Below are 16986 nucleotides of genomic sequence, written 5' to 3' on the forward strand. Positions count from 1 at the left end.
ACTTCTTGTAACTCTCCGAATTTTTGACAGGTTTACACTTGGTTTTTGTTTCTAACAAACCGTTTTGTACGTTAGTTATTGAATTGAATGCTTTTATTGTCATTATGCAAGTATAATGAGATTTAAAGCTTCACCACAAAGGGCACAAAAAGAACAACAAACAAACAGACAAATAAATCATCAATAAATAATAACAATAAATAAGTAATACATAATTAAGTAGATATCTAATAAGTAGGTGGCTCGGTGATGCAAGTGGTTAGCGCGTCGGCCTCACAGCTCTGGGGTCCTGGGTTCAAATCCAGGTCACGTCCACCTGTGTGGAGTTTGCATGTTCTCCCTGGGCCTGCGTCGGTTTCGTCTGGATACTCCGGTTTCCTCTCACATTCCAAAAACATGCATGGTAGGCTGATTGGATACTCTAAATTGCCCCTAGGTATGGGTGTGAGTACGCATGTTTCTCTGCCTCTGGCAAGAAGTCAGCGGGGATAGGCTCCAGCACCCCTCGCGACCCTAATGAGGATAAAGCGGTTCAGAAAATGAGAGGAGATATAACAACATAGTAGGGAAGTACACAAATAACAACAAATAGATCAATAAGTATTAAATAAATAACTAGTCAACATAAGAAATAAGTAGTAGTGAATAAAATAAATAAGTCATAGTCAACATAATTTGGGCTGGATGTTAAAAACATTATTAGGATTATTTAAAGTAAACAGTAAATGTAATGCATCTAAAAAGTTTATGACAACGCTATTGGGATGAAAATTAAGATAGTTGGAGGTATAGCAAACAGTCTTTTTACTGTTTATTAAATGGCTCTGACGCAAAATGGCCGACTCATGATGACAATCCTCTTAGCCTACAACGCGCATCATACATCTTGCCATGTACATGATATTTACCATGACGGCGACCCAACGTCGCCCACCATCAGTGACGTGCTCGAGGATGTGGCTGCTAGAAGGGAGGAGAGTCGGCCCGGGTTGGCTGGGGGGAACCTAGTAGGGGGAGTCGATGTAAAAAAATATATCCCTTCGCAACATCACGGACGCGCACAAGTAGCAAGGCGGCTCGATTAAGCGTGTGAATCCCAACATGGATGACAAATTGTGAGTTGCTTTTTATCCGTCGCAGCATCCACGTGGAGTCCTCCGCATCCACGTATCATTCAATCGTAATAACCCGATGGAGAGGTGTCCCTGAACGCGTCACGTCACGGTTGTCGGGCTTTTCATCTGAAACGAATTATTCGCGTGCCAAACTAGAAATCCGTCCAACAAAAAGCGACATTGATTTTTTTTCTTAAATTTCGAAATACGTGATGTGCGGGGAATCTTCCCTGACGTCAGTTTTAGAATATTGGAAACGCACAGTCATAAAACCACCTGAGAACATGCTGGGACATTCCGTCACTGCGAACACTCATTTTCCACCATCCGGCATGTGAGGCTATTTTATTCATTTTAAATAATTTAGTTTACTTGGATGTGGATCTTAAAAGAGCAGTGACGTCACATATGGCAATATTAGTAAAGCCTTTCATTTGAATCCTTCACATAAACGTTGATATTTACATTAAGAATGATAAGTATTTTTTCTTCTTTTTGAGGACTTCGGTCTCCATTGACGCCGAGAGACGTCCATTTTGCAAGTTATTGATCACTGTGAGCCCTTCTAGTCGAAATTGATTAGACCCAGGGTGGCGAACACGTGGCTCTTGAGCCGCATGCGGCTCCCAGCCAAAAATGAATGCGGCTTTTTGCTTCTTATGATATTTTGTATATACTGTGGCTCTTTGCCTCATTTCATGTTTCTCTTATTTTTATTCTCTCTTAAAACACAATCAAATTCACCAAGGCCCATTAAAAACAAATAATAAATTATGTTTTAAAAATAGTTTGGCAAATTTGACTTTTATGCTCCTTCCGGTGCAAGTTGTGGCTCTTTCACTCCTACAGTTTCAAATTTAGGCTCTTTGTGTCTAACCTTTTGGTTTAACATTCAGGTCCCCGAAACCACTTCCTGGTTCTAATTTTTATGACAACCTGTTTTCTTGCTGCAGTGACGATGAGTTCCAGGTGGCTGCCGATTGGCTGATGAGCAAGACGGCGTCCCGGCCCACCGTGGGCATTGTCTGCGGTTCGGGTTTGGGTGGTCTGGCCGAAATTCTCAAGGAACGTCAAGTCTTCAAGTACGCCGACATTCCCAATTTCCCAAGGAGCACGGGTACGACGCCCCCTAGTGGGAAATGTTTTTACTTACATGGGAGTGCAGGTGTCATTGACAGTGAGAGACGTTCGGTTCATTTCAACTGGGAGTAGATTGGCTTTCTCTTTCAATTCTTTTGACACCTCTAGACGTCCAATAACTTAACGATCGCTCCTTGTCAGCCAGCACTCCCAAAGAAAATGACGTCTCCCGTCGTCAATGGAAGACACTGACTGAATAACAAGTGCCGTGTTTTGGGTTTCAGTGCACGGGCATGCGGGTCAGCTGGTTTTTGGAACACTTAAGGGAAAGGCCTGTGTTTGCATGCAGGGCAGGTTTCATCTATATGAAGGTTATCCAGTCCAAAAGGTGAGGGGCTTCAACATATTTCTGTCTATAAACCAACCTGGATTTGAACCCAGGTCTCCCACTGTGAGGCCGACGCGCTAACCACTCAGCTGTCGCGCTGCCCGGGAAAAAAAAACTACAAAAAAACTAGAGGAAAAACACTTTTTATAAGTTTTTTTTAAAGTTTGGGATATTCTAATATTAAGTGGCATGATTTCAGGGGATAAAATTTTGCTTCAGGAAAGGGTTATGTATTTTTCAAAAATAAATAATCATAATCGTATTTATGTTTAAGAAAGAAATGCGAGATCATCTGAGATAGACCATATTTTTTCATTAAATTTGTTTTACTCCTGTAAAAATTCAGTTCTTTCTCTAGAAAATGGTATAATACTCCCCAATTTAATGCAGGATTTGAGATCTGTTTCCTTTCCCTGAGAATTTAAATGATGACAATTTTGAGTTTATTGGCATGATGCAGGTTGCGCTGCCCATGCGCGTCTTCAAACTGCTCGGAGTGGAGACGGTAATTCTCACCAATGCAGCCGGCGGCCTCAACCAGGACTACAAGGTGGGCGACGTCATGATCATCAAGGACCACATCAACATGCCGGGCTTTGCTGGTGTCAACCCACTGGTGGGCCCCAACCACGACAGGTGGGATGTCTTTCACATGACTGGAAGTTTAGCTAAGCAGTTAACCATCATTTTTCACAGGCGTTTTACTCCTAGAATTGACTTAATTTACCTGATGTCTAAAAAATTAAATCGGGATTCACATTCATTTTTTCTCTCAAATGAGTCAAATTATTTATTTGACCTTGTATCATGTAGCATTAAAATTATTTTTACATTCGTAGATGAAAAAAAAGTCCTTTTAAATGTGAGTATTATTATTACTATTCTGTTGCTTTGTCTCTCTCCCTTTAATTTGTTCTTATAAAAATTCTATAAAAATATAGAAGCCAAAAGGGTTTAATGAACGCGCTTACATGTCAGTATATATGTATTACATATACAAAAGTGTGTGTTTTGTATGTAAATTTGATTAAATCCGCCTGCCTGGGATTCCGTCGTTGAATAAGATCTATACATTTTGTAAAAAATATTTTGAGGATGAATTGTATTCTGCGATTAAGATTAATTACAAGGGCGCTAATGCGATGATATTTTTCAGTCCCACATTTAGTATGTATTTTTTGCTATGGTGGAGTTAGGATACAATGTAATGTGCCGCTGCTGAAATATTCAGGCAAGTAGCATCTTGACAGTAACACCAGTAAAAACGTATCAAATTACTTTTTGTCATTTTCCTGTTGTCAAACAGGAGGAGCAAGTTTACATAGCTAGCAGCTATTGTGGACCTAAAGTGTAATTTCTTGCACTCAATGAATCATGTGGTTTACATTCCATACTTCATAGCGACTACCATAGTACACATTATATTCCATATTTTCCAGACCATAACTCTCAGCTTTTATACTTATGTGTGAAATTATTCTCACATTATTATATCATTCCTCAAGTTGTTTTTACACTGAACCGCAAGACGGCGTTCTAGGCCTGCGTAGATCATTTCAACATTGGCGTGGGTGGGCTTTTGCCTTATTCCCTTGGGGATCGCCACAGAGAGCCTATAGAATCGCCTAGAACTGAGAAGGGCTTACCAAATGACTGCAATTAATCACTTTTTTAAAAAAAAGATTATTCTCACCCTGTTGTTGCCTCTATTCTATATATAAATCCGTTCCAAGATGACATGTCGGCTCTTTTGGACTTTATCAAATAAAATTCCCCCAAAAATGCGACTTAAACTCCATTGTGACATATGTATATATTTTTTCCCCATTGTGCATTTTTTTGCTAGTGCGTCTCATACTCAGGTGCAACTTATAGTCCGAAAAATACGGTACATATCGGGGTCAATGTCCTACTCTCCTATCAGAAACGATGGAAATCGGTTTAAAAAGTTTAAACGCCTTCACATGGTGTGGAAATGGGGGAAAAAAACAACAAGACAGGTGTGTACCACCCTTTGACAAGCAAGGTTCATTGCATCTGTCCAGGTTTGGCGTTCGCTTCCCCTGCATGTCTGATGCGTACGACCGCGAGCTACGCAAGCTGGTACACGACGTAGCTGGCGAGCTGGACTTCAGCGACTTTGTGCGTGAGGGGGTCTACTGTGTCCTAGGAGGACCCTCCTTTGAGACCATCGCCGAGTGCCGCATGATGCACACACTCGGGGCTGACGCCGTGGGTGAGTGAAGGTCCACATGGACCTCCTGACCAATGTTCCCTGTAAGCTGCGCACGTGCGCAATTGCGCACTACTCTCGTCTTCTCTGCGCACAGCAAATCATATGGAGCGCACAAAATAAATCCCAATTATAATTATTTATTTTTTTGCTGTGAGGCCGACGCGCGAACCACTCATCCGCCGGGCCGCCCATTCATAGATATTAATCATTCCATTTTATTATTACTAAATCATTTATGTGTAGTAGACATACACCTGCTTATGGCAGGTGTGATACTGGTGTGTGTGCCCATAGCTAGCAATGATGATGTTGCTCAGTGTGCTCAGGGAGGTTGTCTTTTTGCCCAGACAAACAAAAAATTAGAGGGAACATTGCTCCTGACCACTCTTTTTTTAAAGCAGGGACTACACCAAGAACATTGATATTGACAATATCATAATTCTTTCATTAACAATTTCTTAATACTACCCAGTTGTATTCATGTATTTGTGAATCTCGTATGACATTTGGAGAACAATCACTTTCTCAGCAACTGAACAACATTGCCAATTTGTATGCTATTGTTTCAAACAATAAGCAGTCCAATGACTGCCGCGCTGTGTTTGTGGTGCAGGCATGAGCACGGTGCACGAGGTGATCACGGCACGCCACGCTGGCATGCGTTGTTTGGCCATGTCGCTCATCACTAACCGGGCAGTCATGGATTATGAGAGCCAAGCTAAAGCCAACCACGAAGAGGTCCTTGAGACCGGCCGACAGCGGGCCGTGCAGATGGAGCGTCTTGTCAGCACGCTGGTGGGCCGCGTGGAGCTGTGCCACAACAAGTCAGTGTGAGGGCACTGTTTTTGTCCTAAAAATCCGGGGATGAGGGTTTTTTTGACACATCTTAATGTATGTGTTGTTATTTTAAAGAAAATTTAGCACCCTAGTTTTCAAACAAAACATCTAACATGAGTTAGACGCACACTAATGTGTCAAGAACCCATGCCTGAGACAGGAAGTGTGCCATTTTGGTTTAAAGCAGTCATTTAGAGCAGTGTTTCCCAACCACTGTGCCGCGGCACATTGGTGTGCCATGAGCAATGGTCAGTTGTGCCGTGGGAAATTGCAATAAGTTATACAAAGTAAAATTCAGAGAGAAAAATGAATATGAATATAATGAGATTAAAATTGAACTATTACAATGTTAAAATCAAAATATGATGAACGTTAAATTATAGATTACATTCTATTACAAGATTCAAATTGTGAAACAGTCATTTTTTTGCTTATTTTTGTCTAACATGAACCAGAAGTTGTTTGGTTTCTAGTGCATCAACTTTTGACGGCGAAAAGTCTGTATGAGCACAACATTTTTTTGCATAATATTAGGAGATTTAAGTAATATTTGAAGAAAAGACATAAACCATTGGTGAGAATGACTATTGTTAAAATGGGTGACATAATTTTAAGTTTAAAGATTTTCAGATGGTGGTGTCCGTTGAGATTTTTTCAATGCAAAAAGTGTGCCGCAGCTCAAAAAAAGGTTGGGAAACACTGATTTAGAGGGTACTAAAATTAAATCCACAAGAAAATCGATCAATTTGCTGTCGGATATCAATCACATTCTGCACAAGTGGCCAATTTTGAATTGCCAAGGATGTGAGTAGTGGTAATTGGATGTGCGCACATAATCCCGGTAAAAAAAATTGTATTTAATGCAATAGAATTCTTGCTTGCAAGTTGAACAGAATATCTACTCAACACACTCTACTGTTCTTAGTCAATACTGATGAAACATTCAGACCTCAATCATGCTCAACTTCCTGGTCATAAACAAAAAAAACAAACAGCACTGTTCTTCTAATGAACTTGAAGCTCTTAAAGCAGGGGTGTCAGGTTTCATAAGCGATAAACTCGTGCCGCGTTAACGTCAACTCGATTTCATGTGGGCCGGACTATTTTAGATATAATATTTAGATTTTTTTTAATAAATGGATTAAAAGAACTGGATTAAAAGCCCTGAATATTCAGTTTTTTATAGATCTAAAACAATGTTTATTTTAGCTTTTTAAAATATATTTTTAGATTTTAGAAAATGATTTTTGAACTAAAAACACAGAAAAAAATGATTAAAAATATTAACATTATCAATTTAAAAGGGGGAAAATTAGGAAATTTAATATACATCTATACTCTTCATTTTAATTGGATCCTAAAACAGAAAGTCGGCACTCATGATTTACTTTCCCGGGCCACACAAAATGACGCGGCGGGCCAGATTTGACCCCCGGGCCGCCACTTTGACACATGTGTCTTAAAGCATTCATACACTCAATTCGCAACGAATTCATCTAAATAAAGGAAGAGATTTTTTGTAAAAGAGTTGCAAAGAGTGATGGAATATTTATCTAAGGCTTATATTTAACTGGAGGCTTTATGTGCTCTATATATATTAATAATAATAATAATTTGTATTTTGTAGATGGACCAAAAGGTGCAAAGTCTTATCACTGTAAAAAAAAAACTGCGGACTTGCTTGATATCTTATAAAACTACTTTTGCAATAAAATGACATGTTAGATGACAATCTTTTTGTGTGCCCTCAGTGAAGTGATGTGTATGCGGTATTCCCACATTTTTGTTTCTTTCATAAAGAAGTGCAAGATGTGATGTTTGTTAAAGTGGGTAATCCATAGCGTGTTTTGAGAAGAGTTGAGGTGGACTGTCATTAGTAGGATGCCATTCCCAGATGGTTCGTCCTTCATTTTATCTCCCATTGGCCTGTTTTCTTTTTCCCCAAACCCAAACAGCTCCTCCTCCTCCCTCATCCAACCACGAAAAAATATTTTGTTCCCGTGACATCAGGCGATGCCGTGAAAGCCCGAATAAGGTATTGAGAGATTTTATGAGCTCAGCATTAGCCCTCGGGTCACAGACTAACATTTGCAGGTGTTCTTACGAAAAAGCAAAGTTTAGGACTTCTTTCACAGTTGTGCTCTATGTAGGCGACCTCTAATAATTTTAACTTTGTCACATTCAATCACTTTCTCTTCAAAGTATTGCTCTTTTTTGGTATATAATGTCACAAAAAGAAAGCTCACTACAAGCACTACTGCCAACACTGCAAATTGTTTAACTTGTTCACTGCCACTGCCAATGATAGACGTTTAATCCATTTTAATCTGGGAGGACTGGCAATGAATGATCGTAACCAGTGGTATGCCGTCAGGGCCTTCAAGGCCTTCTCTGCTGGCCTAAGAAATATCTGAATCACAGACTGATGTTAATTATATTTTGCCCATGAATACTTATTAAAAAATTCCACATTTTCTGTTAGCTTCCAAATGGAGAGAAAAGAAAAGTGCTTTTCCCCCTGGTTGCACTGCTTCCAGATGTGTGTTTTCATATTGAAGCATTTAACCAATCACATTTCATTGGTTAAAGCTAAAGCCATTTTCAAGACTGACTTTTCAAGAAAAAAAAGTTGGACATCATTAAGAAAGGTCGGACAACTCCAAAGCAAGCAAGCCTGTCACAACCGGGAACGAACATTTTCAGCACTAAATTGAATAAAAACGTATGCCAGAAATACGACAGGACAGGCTCGACTTTCAGCATTAGCTTCGATGGCGATAGAAAAGAAGGAAGAAAGAAAGGAGGATGGATATCATGTACAGTTAAAAATGATTTTATGGTGAGTAAAATATGGCTATATTCCTAAATAATATTTCAATTGTATGAGGTTATTATTGATTATTTTTTATGTGTCGCAGCTGTAGCTGCAGTAGAGGTTTTATAGCCATAATATTTTTGCTGAAGGCGTCACTAGGAAATGCACGGACCGCCACTGATCATAACCAATAACCAATCATCAATAGCCCTAACCACTGATACCGATAGACTGATCACTGCCAGCCCTTTAAAAGGTGAAATGAACATCTACTGTCATCAATGGCTGTCAAAAATGTCAATGCACATACAAGCACTAATTATGAGGAAATATATGTAATTACATCTACATATTAAAAGTAATTCAATATTATTTTAGTGTCTCAGCATTAAATAAACAATCAATTAAAAGATATTAAGGAAGTAGGTTGTTATGAATGTATAATCTGAAAGGAATTGATTTAGATTATAATACAATCATATATAAAAAATAAAAATAAAAAGGATAGGATGTCTAGCGCTGTTAAAGGTACTGAAAGATGAGCATCCACAGCCAGCCTAAGTGAATTGGACCTCTATTGTTGTCAATGGCAGGTAGTGAGTCAATTTTGTGTCATTTTCTTGTCATTTTAGGTTACTGACATCACTTCCTGTTAATTTTGGATCATTTCCAATTGATTCATGGGGAGTTTCTGCTGCTTCATGTGTGTCAGTCGCTTTCTGCTGATTTTTGGCCTTTTCCAGGTTAAGGTAACTTTGGGGCATGTAATAATAATAATAATAATAATCGGACATAGGCCCTGTCGTCATTATCAACAACCAAAAAGCCTACTTGTCATCACACCCATGTTATGGTTCCTTTTTAACTCACCTGCTGCCTTTGATGGCAGGGGGCAAAAGAACAAATATGACTGCAGATAAGAAATTGAATTTTGATGTGGATGATGCGCACTCTCAATCACAGAAGTCAACAAAATTCTAGTATTACAGCTCCCTTTTGAAAAAAATAACGCATTTTATTCTGTATAGTATGAATGAGCTATAAAGTCAGGAAAAACTCACCCGCGGGCCGGATCAGATGCCCTAGCGGGCCCGATGGCCGTATGTTTGACACCACTGGCATGTATTCTGTTCAAGAATGCAGACCCTCATTAACTTGGGATTTTCTCCCTCTCTGACACACATACAGAGCCAAGTATGCAGTAAAAACATGCAGCCAAACAGGCAGGCCTTGTAGAAGGAAGGAGTCATTAAACCGGCTCTTAACTGTGCAGAAACCCTGGCAAAAATAAGTGCCATGCTTCCAGTGATGACACCACAAACTTCATATGCCACACCCTCATTTACAATGCACAACTATTTACTCTACATAAAACGTGCACACGAAACAGTACTTGGCTTAGGATTTGACACATAAATTACATCTACACTGAATTCACAGCGCTTCTTACACACATACATTCTGCTACATTACTGCCTCATTTGTCACCAGGACAATGAATTTTGTCCATGCTGATCTGGCTCCATCGAGATTTGATTATTATGCCCGCGTCAGAGTTGTGAAATTCTGGATTTGAATCTATTATTCAAAATTCCAATCTTTGCATGCTGATCCTTTTCATTCCCCTAAAGCACGGGTAGGGAACCTATGGCTCGGGAGCCATATGCGGCTTTGATATGGAAGTACTGAGTGCCGATCGCACAAATATTTATTATTGACGGGTCATTGTTTGTCCTAATAATAATAAAATAGCATGTCCTTTTTAGTGACTGGTTAAAAGCTAAAAAAGTTAAAAGCTGACCTTTTTATGCTTCCATATGAATGCCAGCGAGATACAGTGAGACAGAGTGAATGTTGTCAAATGGAGACTATTTCAAACATGGTCCACAACAATACATATCAATCCATACAATGCTAAAAGGATGAGGATCCACAGATTTGCCATAAAGGGGAAAAATGAAGGCTCCAAGGACTAACCCTTGTAGAACTCCCCTTCTGATACCAAGTATAAATCAGAAACGGAACTTTCCGATTGTACACAGTTTCTGAGCAAGATATTTTGAAACCCAGCCAATGCTATTGTTTAACAATGTCATAAAATCATTGGCGAAAACCGGATATTCTGTTGCAGTGACTCGGCTTCTTCATTTCTTCTTCTTTGTATATGTGGGCTGAATAAAAATAGATTGGTTTGTGTGTTTTTAAAATGCCTTTATATAACTATAAAAGATTTTCTTGAAAATTTTACTAACAATTCATTGAACACATGAAAATGGGGAACATTGTATATCATTATATAGTATTGAAATGTTGCCTTGCTGGAAGATTAAACAGAATGAAAAAATGTTAATGAGGTCAGCTTTAGCAGCTAAAGTAAAATACAATGTACAAATTCATATTTTTTTTTTGTAATTAACCCATTTTAAAAGAGAACGATTGATGATCATCTATACCAGGGGTAGGGAACCTGTGGCTCGGGAGCCACATATGGCTCTTTTGATGGGTGCCTATGGCTCTCCGCTAACCTGTGGGGTAAAATATGGAAACTATGGAATTATTTTTTTCATTACACTCTTCTGCATGGATATTCTCATTGATACTCATTGATTAGCAACAACGTAACAATGTTGTCAAAATAATTCAGAGACTTTTTGTACTTTAAAAGTGGTGAAGTTTCTAAAAAAAGCACACATTTTTATGTATGTTGACTTTTAAATTCGGAGCATGGCTCTCAAGGATTAACATTTAAAGATATGAATTGTTTATGGCTCTTTCCATCAAAAAGGTTCCCGACCCCTGATCTATACCCTTTTTAAGAGGAAAATAATCTATATTCTAGTTTTGCAAAAGTGTTGCGCCATTAGTCTGTCCATTACGGTCAGTCCCTCCCCCATGCGGAAGTGAGTTTGCTAGTCGCGGTTGAACCGTTTCCACAGCATCCTCGTGCCGTTCAAGCAATATTTGGCTCTTAAAAGTCATCTTTTTCGTCTTTTTGCCCCCTTTATGTGACCCCGTCATAGCGTGCAAGAACACATGGCGTGCGTGGCTTTTCAAACGCAGCTATCGTCCATCATGGAGGTTTTGGTGAAGGCAGCGGTGGCCGAAATCAGCAAGCTGGTTGATGACAATAGTGCTTTCCTGCACCAGGAAATCTCGCGGAAGCAGAGCGAGAACGAGATGCTGAAGAGGAAACTGCTCGCCGTGGAGAATAAAAACACGCAGATGCAGCGACTGTTCGGTGAGGGAGGATCACAAGTCGAGAATTTTGCAAACACGACGACCCCTCCATGTGCATGAACTTGTGCAGGCCTTTTCGGAAATCATTGTGGTTTTATATTGTTTAGTAAGCATCCCCTTGAATCATTAAAATGATGCTTTTCACAGGGCGACTGCATAAAAAGATGACTCGATTGGGTTTAGGTTTGAGAAACTTGAATGTCAACGTCATTTTTTTGCAGCTTCAACATATTTTTCCCATCATCAGAGGTCTAACAAATACATTCATCCTTAAGTACTTGCAACCATATTTCACATGGTCATTCAAATGAAGTGTTTTCTGTTGTAGAGATCCATATGTTTTTTTTTCCAGGACCGACACGGATTATTAGTAGTTAGAGTAGGTCATTAATCAATATTTGGAGCCGATATTAACTTGCAGTAAAAGTGTAAATAAATGCAAGCACTGAACTTCATTGAACTTTATTAAATGGCAGTGGCTCCTTAGCCGGTAACCTATTATTTAACATTGAGTGAATAGGGGATTTTCTAAACCATTCAACCAATTTTATTAAAATTTGATGTGTTATTGCCAATTGATAGATTTTAAAATTAGGTGAATAGGGATTTAATGACTATTATTTAGGCAGTGGCTCCGTAGCCGTAGTTTCTTACTATCTACCCCACACAGAATTCTTACCGGCTAAATAGCCATATGAGGCCATATAGGCTATTTGACCGGTTACCGGCTAAATAGCCCCTGGGACTATTTGACCGGTTACCGGCTAAGGAGCCACTGCCTTATTAAATCACACCGTCATATAGATAGATATCCACATACTAAAGAAATGACCTAGTCACAATAATCTATTCTACCCATATATTAAGAAATATATTGAGGATTCTTACAACTTATGTTGATGTATGTTCCATAAGTACCAATCCACAACTCAACTTTTTTTGTATAGGCAAGAGAGCTGTGCTGCGACTCTTAAAATCTTCAAATTTGCGTTGGTTGTGGTGCGTGTATGTGTCTTGCGTGTTGGGGGTGCTCACACTGATCAGCTGAGATGCGTCTCATTACTAACAAAGGGCGCCGAATTGAAGCATAATTGCGGCAAGTATCTTAATGTGTCCAAGATAAATGATTCTGTAACGAGCCCGTGACAGCTCGTATATGTTAGGCAAGGCTGTGAATGGAGCACAGAGAAAGGGGACATTCACGGCTGCATCCGAGTGGAAATAACGCAGTTTTAAATTGATTTATTTATATCTTCCGGTTGGATTATAAAAAGGCTGATACCGATATATGTCAAATTTCCAAATATTACCGCAGATAAGCAGTCGATTTATAGTCTATTGCTTTAAGGCTTTGATTTTAAGTATTTTTTTGTACCATGGTTTCACATTTTGAGCCAGGTTCAGGATCTTAGAAAAGTTAAAGGTTAAGTTAAAACAAATTTTATATTAGGTTTGGGTATCAAATGTTTCATATTTTAAACAATAGTGTTTAGTGAAACAAGTTGACTCATTTTCTTTTTGTGTGGGCAGAAAACTTGGTGGTCGACAGAACAAGTGATGGAAGAAATTCTGCTCATCCGACGGGAGAGTTGAAAGTGAGTCCCACAAATAAATGCCTTCATTTCAATTAACCTCATCCTAACAAATATTGAACTCTAAATACATTTTAAACCACCGAAACCACAATTCCATCTTATGAAGGTGGTTAGGGTGTTATGTAATCTTGTGTTGTGTTTTAGTGTCCGGTAATGGAAGACTCCAACATTTCGTTCAGCATCAAAGAAGAGAGTCCGGACGAAATTCTGTGGATCAGTGACCCGGCCAACTCGTTACAGTACCAGAACATTTCAGATAGTTTCGAGGAGGACTGCCCAAAAAACACCCGTGAGGACCCGTTCTCATCGGGCGAGCACAGAGACGAGGTAAGCAGCCTCCACTCACTAGTCAAGATGGAGAAGGAGGAGACGGCGTCAGTTGGTTTCGCCCGGGACGGCTCCCAGCTGGGCTCCACCAAGGAGAGCCAACTGGTCGACGTGTCTCTGGACGAGCGAGACAACCAGCTGTGGTCGTCCATCATCGACGAGGACGACATCGAGACTGCTTTCCCGGACTTTTCCAGCGTGGTAGACGAGTACTCGGACGCCTTCTCGGAGCAAACGCGCAAATCGCAACGGTCTTATGAGGTCGAGTACCCCAAGGACCCATCGTCCTCGACCTTTCCGCCAGGGTCGCCGCAGGACCCACGCAAGGAGCAAACCTACCCCCAGCGGCGTCCCCGAGTCGGCGAACCGTCACCGTCAGACGGACTTGCGGCCGGCGCCTTGCGGGATGCTTTCTCTATCCCGGAGGCCGAGCGCCGGCCCTTGCAGCGGGGCTTCGCCTGCAGCCAGTGCGGTAAGACTTTCTCGCGACTACAACAGTTTAAGTTGCACCAGCAGAGCCACAAGCGCAAGCGGGCCTTGTGGTGCGCCGTGTGCGGCAAAGGCTTCCAGTGCTTGTCGCACCTCAGCATCCATCATCGCACGCATACCGGCGAGAGGCCGTACAGCTGCCTGCAATGCGGAAAGTGCTTCACCCAACAGAGCAGCCTCCGCGTGCACCAGCGCACACATAGCGGCGAGCGGCCGTACAATTGCGGTGAGTGCGGGAAGACTTTTATCCTCATGCACCACCTCAAGCGACACTGCGTCATTCATACGTACAGCTGAGGGGTTTCGCTTTGCTGATTGCAGGCGATATGCAGCGTCATGTTTGACTAAGCCAGTGTTTCCCACCCTTTTTTGAGCTGCGGCACACATTGTGCATTGAAAAAAATCTCAAGAAAAGCCACCATCTGAAAGTCTTTTAATTTAAAACTATGTCGCCTATATTAACAATAGTCGTTCTCATCAAAGTTTTATCAGCAGGAATCACATATACCTCCAAAATTATTCCAAAATCAAATTTTTCACACAATTTTGGACCAAAAATTGATGTCTGCGGACCCTCAACAACTTCCAGTTCGAGTGATGCAAAAATAAGTAATGTAATGTTTTTGATTGCATGGTTTTATGACTTTTCTCCAAATATTACTTAAATCACCTAATATTACGCAAGCTCGTGCTCACAGACTTTACGTTGCCAAAAGTTGATGCCCTAGAAACCAAACAAATTCCAGATCATATTAGAGGAAAATAAGCAAAAAAATGACACAATTTCAATCTTATAATAGTATAATCCATAATTTTACATTATTTTATTTTAACCTTGTAATTAGTTCAATTTTAATGTCCTTATATCCATATTCATTTTTCTCTCTGAATATTACATTGTATGACTTCTTGCAATTTCCCGTGGTACACCTGACCATTGCTCACTGGTTGGGAAACACTGGGCTAAGCCAGACCGTTTGCTGAGCTGGATTCGACCACTTCTGGAGCAATCTAGTTGTGACTGGTATGAAATGACTCATTGTACCCTGGTGCTGAAAGATCCCCCAAGCAGGAACCTGTGTGACTTGTCTAACTTTTTCCTGTGGAATTTTATCTGTGACGTTGTCATCGATGAAATTCTTCCTGTCAAAGGAATCATCATGTGTCATTTTGACAAAGCAAAACCAGCCTTTTCAAAAAAAGAAATTTTATCAAAATCTGGTTGTAAACTGTTTAGAACACAAAAAATAAGGCATTGAGTTGTGTTAGAGATTTTGAAAGTAGGGTTTTATGACTAGTTTTACACGCTTGGGTAAGCAATGACAATTAAAGAACTATGTTAGCGTGAAAGTGTCATTAGAGGTTTTAGGCATTCACTGTCTGATGAAATGAGCATTAAACTGGATGAGGTAACCAAGGTTTCTTTCAAGAGATTTTTTTCTTTTAATTAAGGTATTTTAAAGTTATTCGTATTTCAGTTCACTACAATGGAATGCTTATTTAAATATTTATGTGTCTTTACAGTGTAGAAGTTCCCACGAGAGGGCACTCTGGGCTGCATGTACAACAGGAATGGGGGCTAGGCAAAGTCAGACCATATACAGTTGTGGTCAAAAGTTTACATACACTTGTGAAGAACATAATGTCATGGCTCTCTTGAGTTTCCAGATATTTCTACAACTCTGAATTTTCTCTGAGAGTGATTGGAACAGATACTTCTTTGTCACAAAAAACATTCATGAAGTTTGGTTCTTTTATGACTTTATTATGGGTTAACAGAAAAAGTGATCAAATCTGCTGGGTCAAAAATATACATACAGCAACACGAATTAGCAATTTTGGTGACTTAGAAAGTTGTGTCAGTGAAATGAGCTTCATAGCATGGCCTCTTAACTTCTTGTGAGTGATTGAGTGACTACAGCTGGTGACTTCTCTGAGGCCATTTAAATAGGGCTCATTGGATGCAAACGCTACAATGGGAAAGTGAAAGGAGCTCAGCATGGATCTCAAAAAGCGAATCCTTGACTTGAACAAGTCAGGAAAGTCACTTGGAGCCATTTCAAAGCAGCTGCAGGTCCCAAGAGCAACAGTGCAAACAATTGTTTGTAAGTATAAAGTGCATGCCACTGTTTTGTCACTGACACGATCAGGAAGAAAACGCAAGCTATCACCTGCTGCTGAGAGAAAATTGGTCAGGAGGGTGAAGATTCAAGCGAGGATCACCAAAAAGCAGATCTGCCAATAATTAGAAGCTGCTGGAACACAGGTGTCAGTGTCCACAGTCAAGCATGTTTTGCATCTCCATGGACTGAGAGCTGCCGTGCAAGAAGGAAGCCCTTGCTCCAAAAGCGGCACCTTTAGGCTCGACTGAAGTTTGCTGCTGATCACATGGACAAAGAGAAGACCTTCTGGAGGAAAGTTCTGTGGTCAGACGAAACAAAAATCGAGCTGTTTGGCCACAATACCCAGCAATATGTTTGGAGGAGAAAAGGTGAGGCCTTTATCCCCAAGTACACCATGCCTACCGTCAAGCACGGTGGTGGTAGTATTATGCTGTGGGGCTGTTTTGCTACCAATGGAACTGGTGCTTTACAGAGAGTAAATTGGATAATGAAGAAGGAGGATTACCTTCAAATTCTTCAAGATAACCTAAAGTCATCAGCCCGAAGATTGGGTCTTGGGCGCAGTTGGGTGTTCCAACAGGACAATGACCCTAAACACAACATCAAAAGTGGTAATGGAATGGCAAAATCAGGCTAGAATTAAGGTTGGCTTTCCCAAAGTCCTGACTTTAACCCCATTGAGAACTTGTGGACAACGCTGAAGAAACAAGTCCATGTCAGAAAGCCATCAAATTTAACTGAACT

At 40.3% G+C, this 16986-nt stretch overlaps 2 protein-coding genes across 2 annotated transcripts; both read left to right on the plus strand.

The window, feature by feature from the left end:
- The first annotated feature begins 941 nt into the window (after positions 1 to 941).
- On the plus strand, positions 942 to 7389 carry LOC144086249 (purine nucleoside phosphorylase-like). Its single transcript, XM_077616121.1, has 6 exons — positions 942 to 1115; positions 2069 to 2232; positions 2480 to 2583; positions 3044 to 3219; positions 4629 to 4819; positions 5433 to 7389. The coding sequence occupies exons 1-6, from the start codon at positions 1102 to 1104 to the stop codon at positions 5651 to 5653; spliced, it is 870 nt and encodes a 289-aa protein (XP_077472247.1). The 5' UTR covers positions 942 to 1101; the 3' UTR covers positions 5654 to 7389.
- Positions 7390 to 11353: 3964 nt separating this feature from the next.
- On the plus strand, positions 11354 to 15537 carry LOC144086201 (uncharacterized). Its single transcript, XM_077616047.1, has 3 exons — positions 11354 to 11709; positions 13239 to 13303; positions 13448 to 15537. The coding sequence occupies exons 1-3, from the start codon at positions 11505 to 11507 to the stop codon at positions 14414 to 14416; spliced, it is 1239 nt and encodes a 412-aa protein (XP_077472173.1). The 5' UTR covers positions 11354 to 11504; the 3' UTR covers positions 14417 to 15537.
- Positions 15538 to 16986: the final 1449 nt, after the last annotated feature.

The sequence above is a fragment of the Stigmatopora argus genome, chromosome 12 (assembly GCF_051989625.1).
Source record: "Stigmatopora argus isolate UIUO_Sarg chromosome 12, RoL_Sarg_1.0, whole genome shotgun sequence".
Lineage (NCBI taxonomy): Eukaryota > Metazoa > Chordata > Actinopteri > Syngnathiformes > Syngnathidae > Stigmatopora > Stigmatopora argus.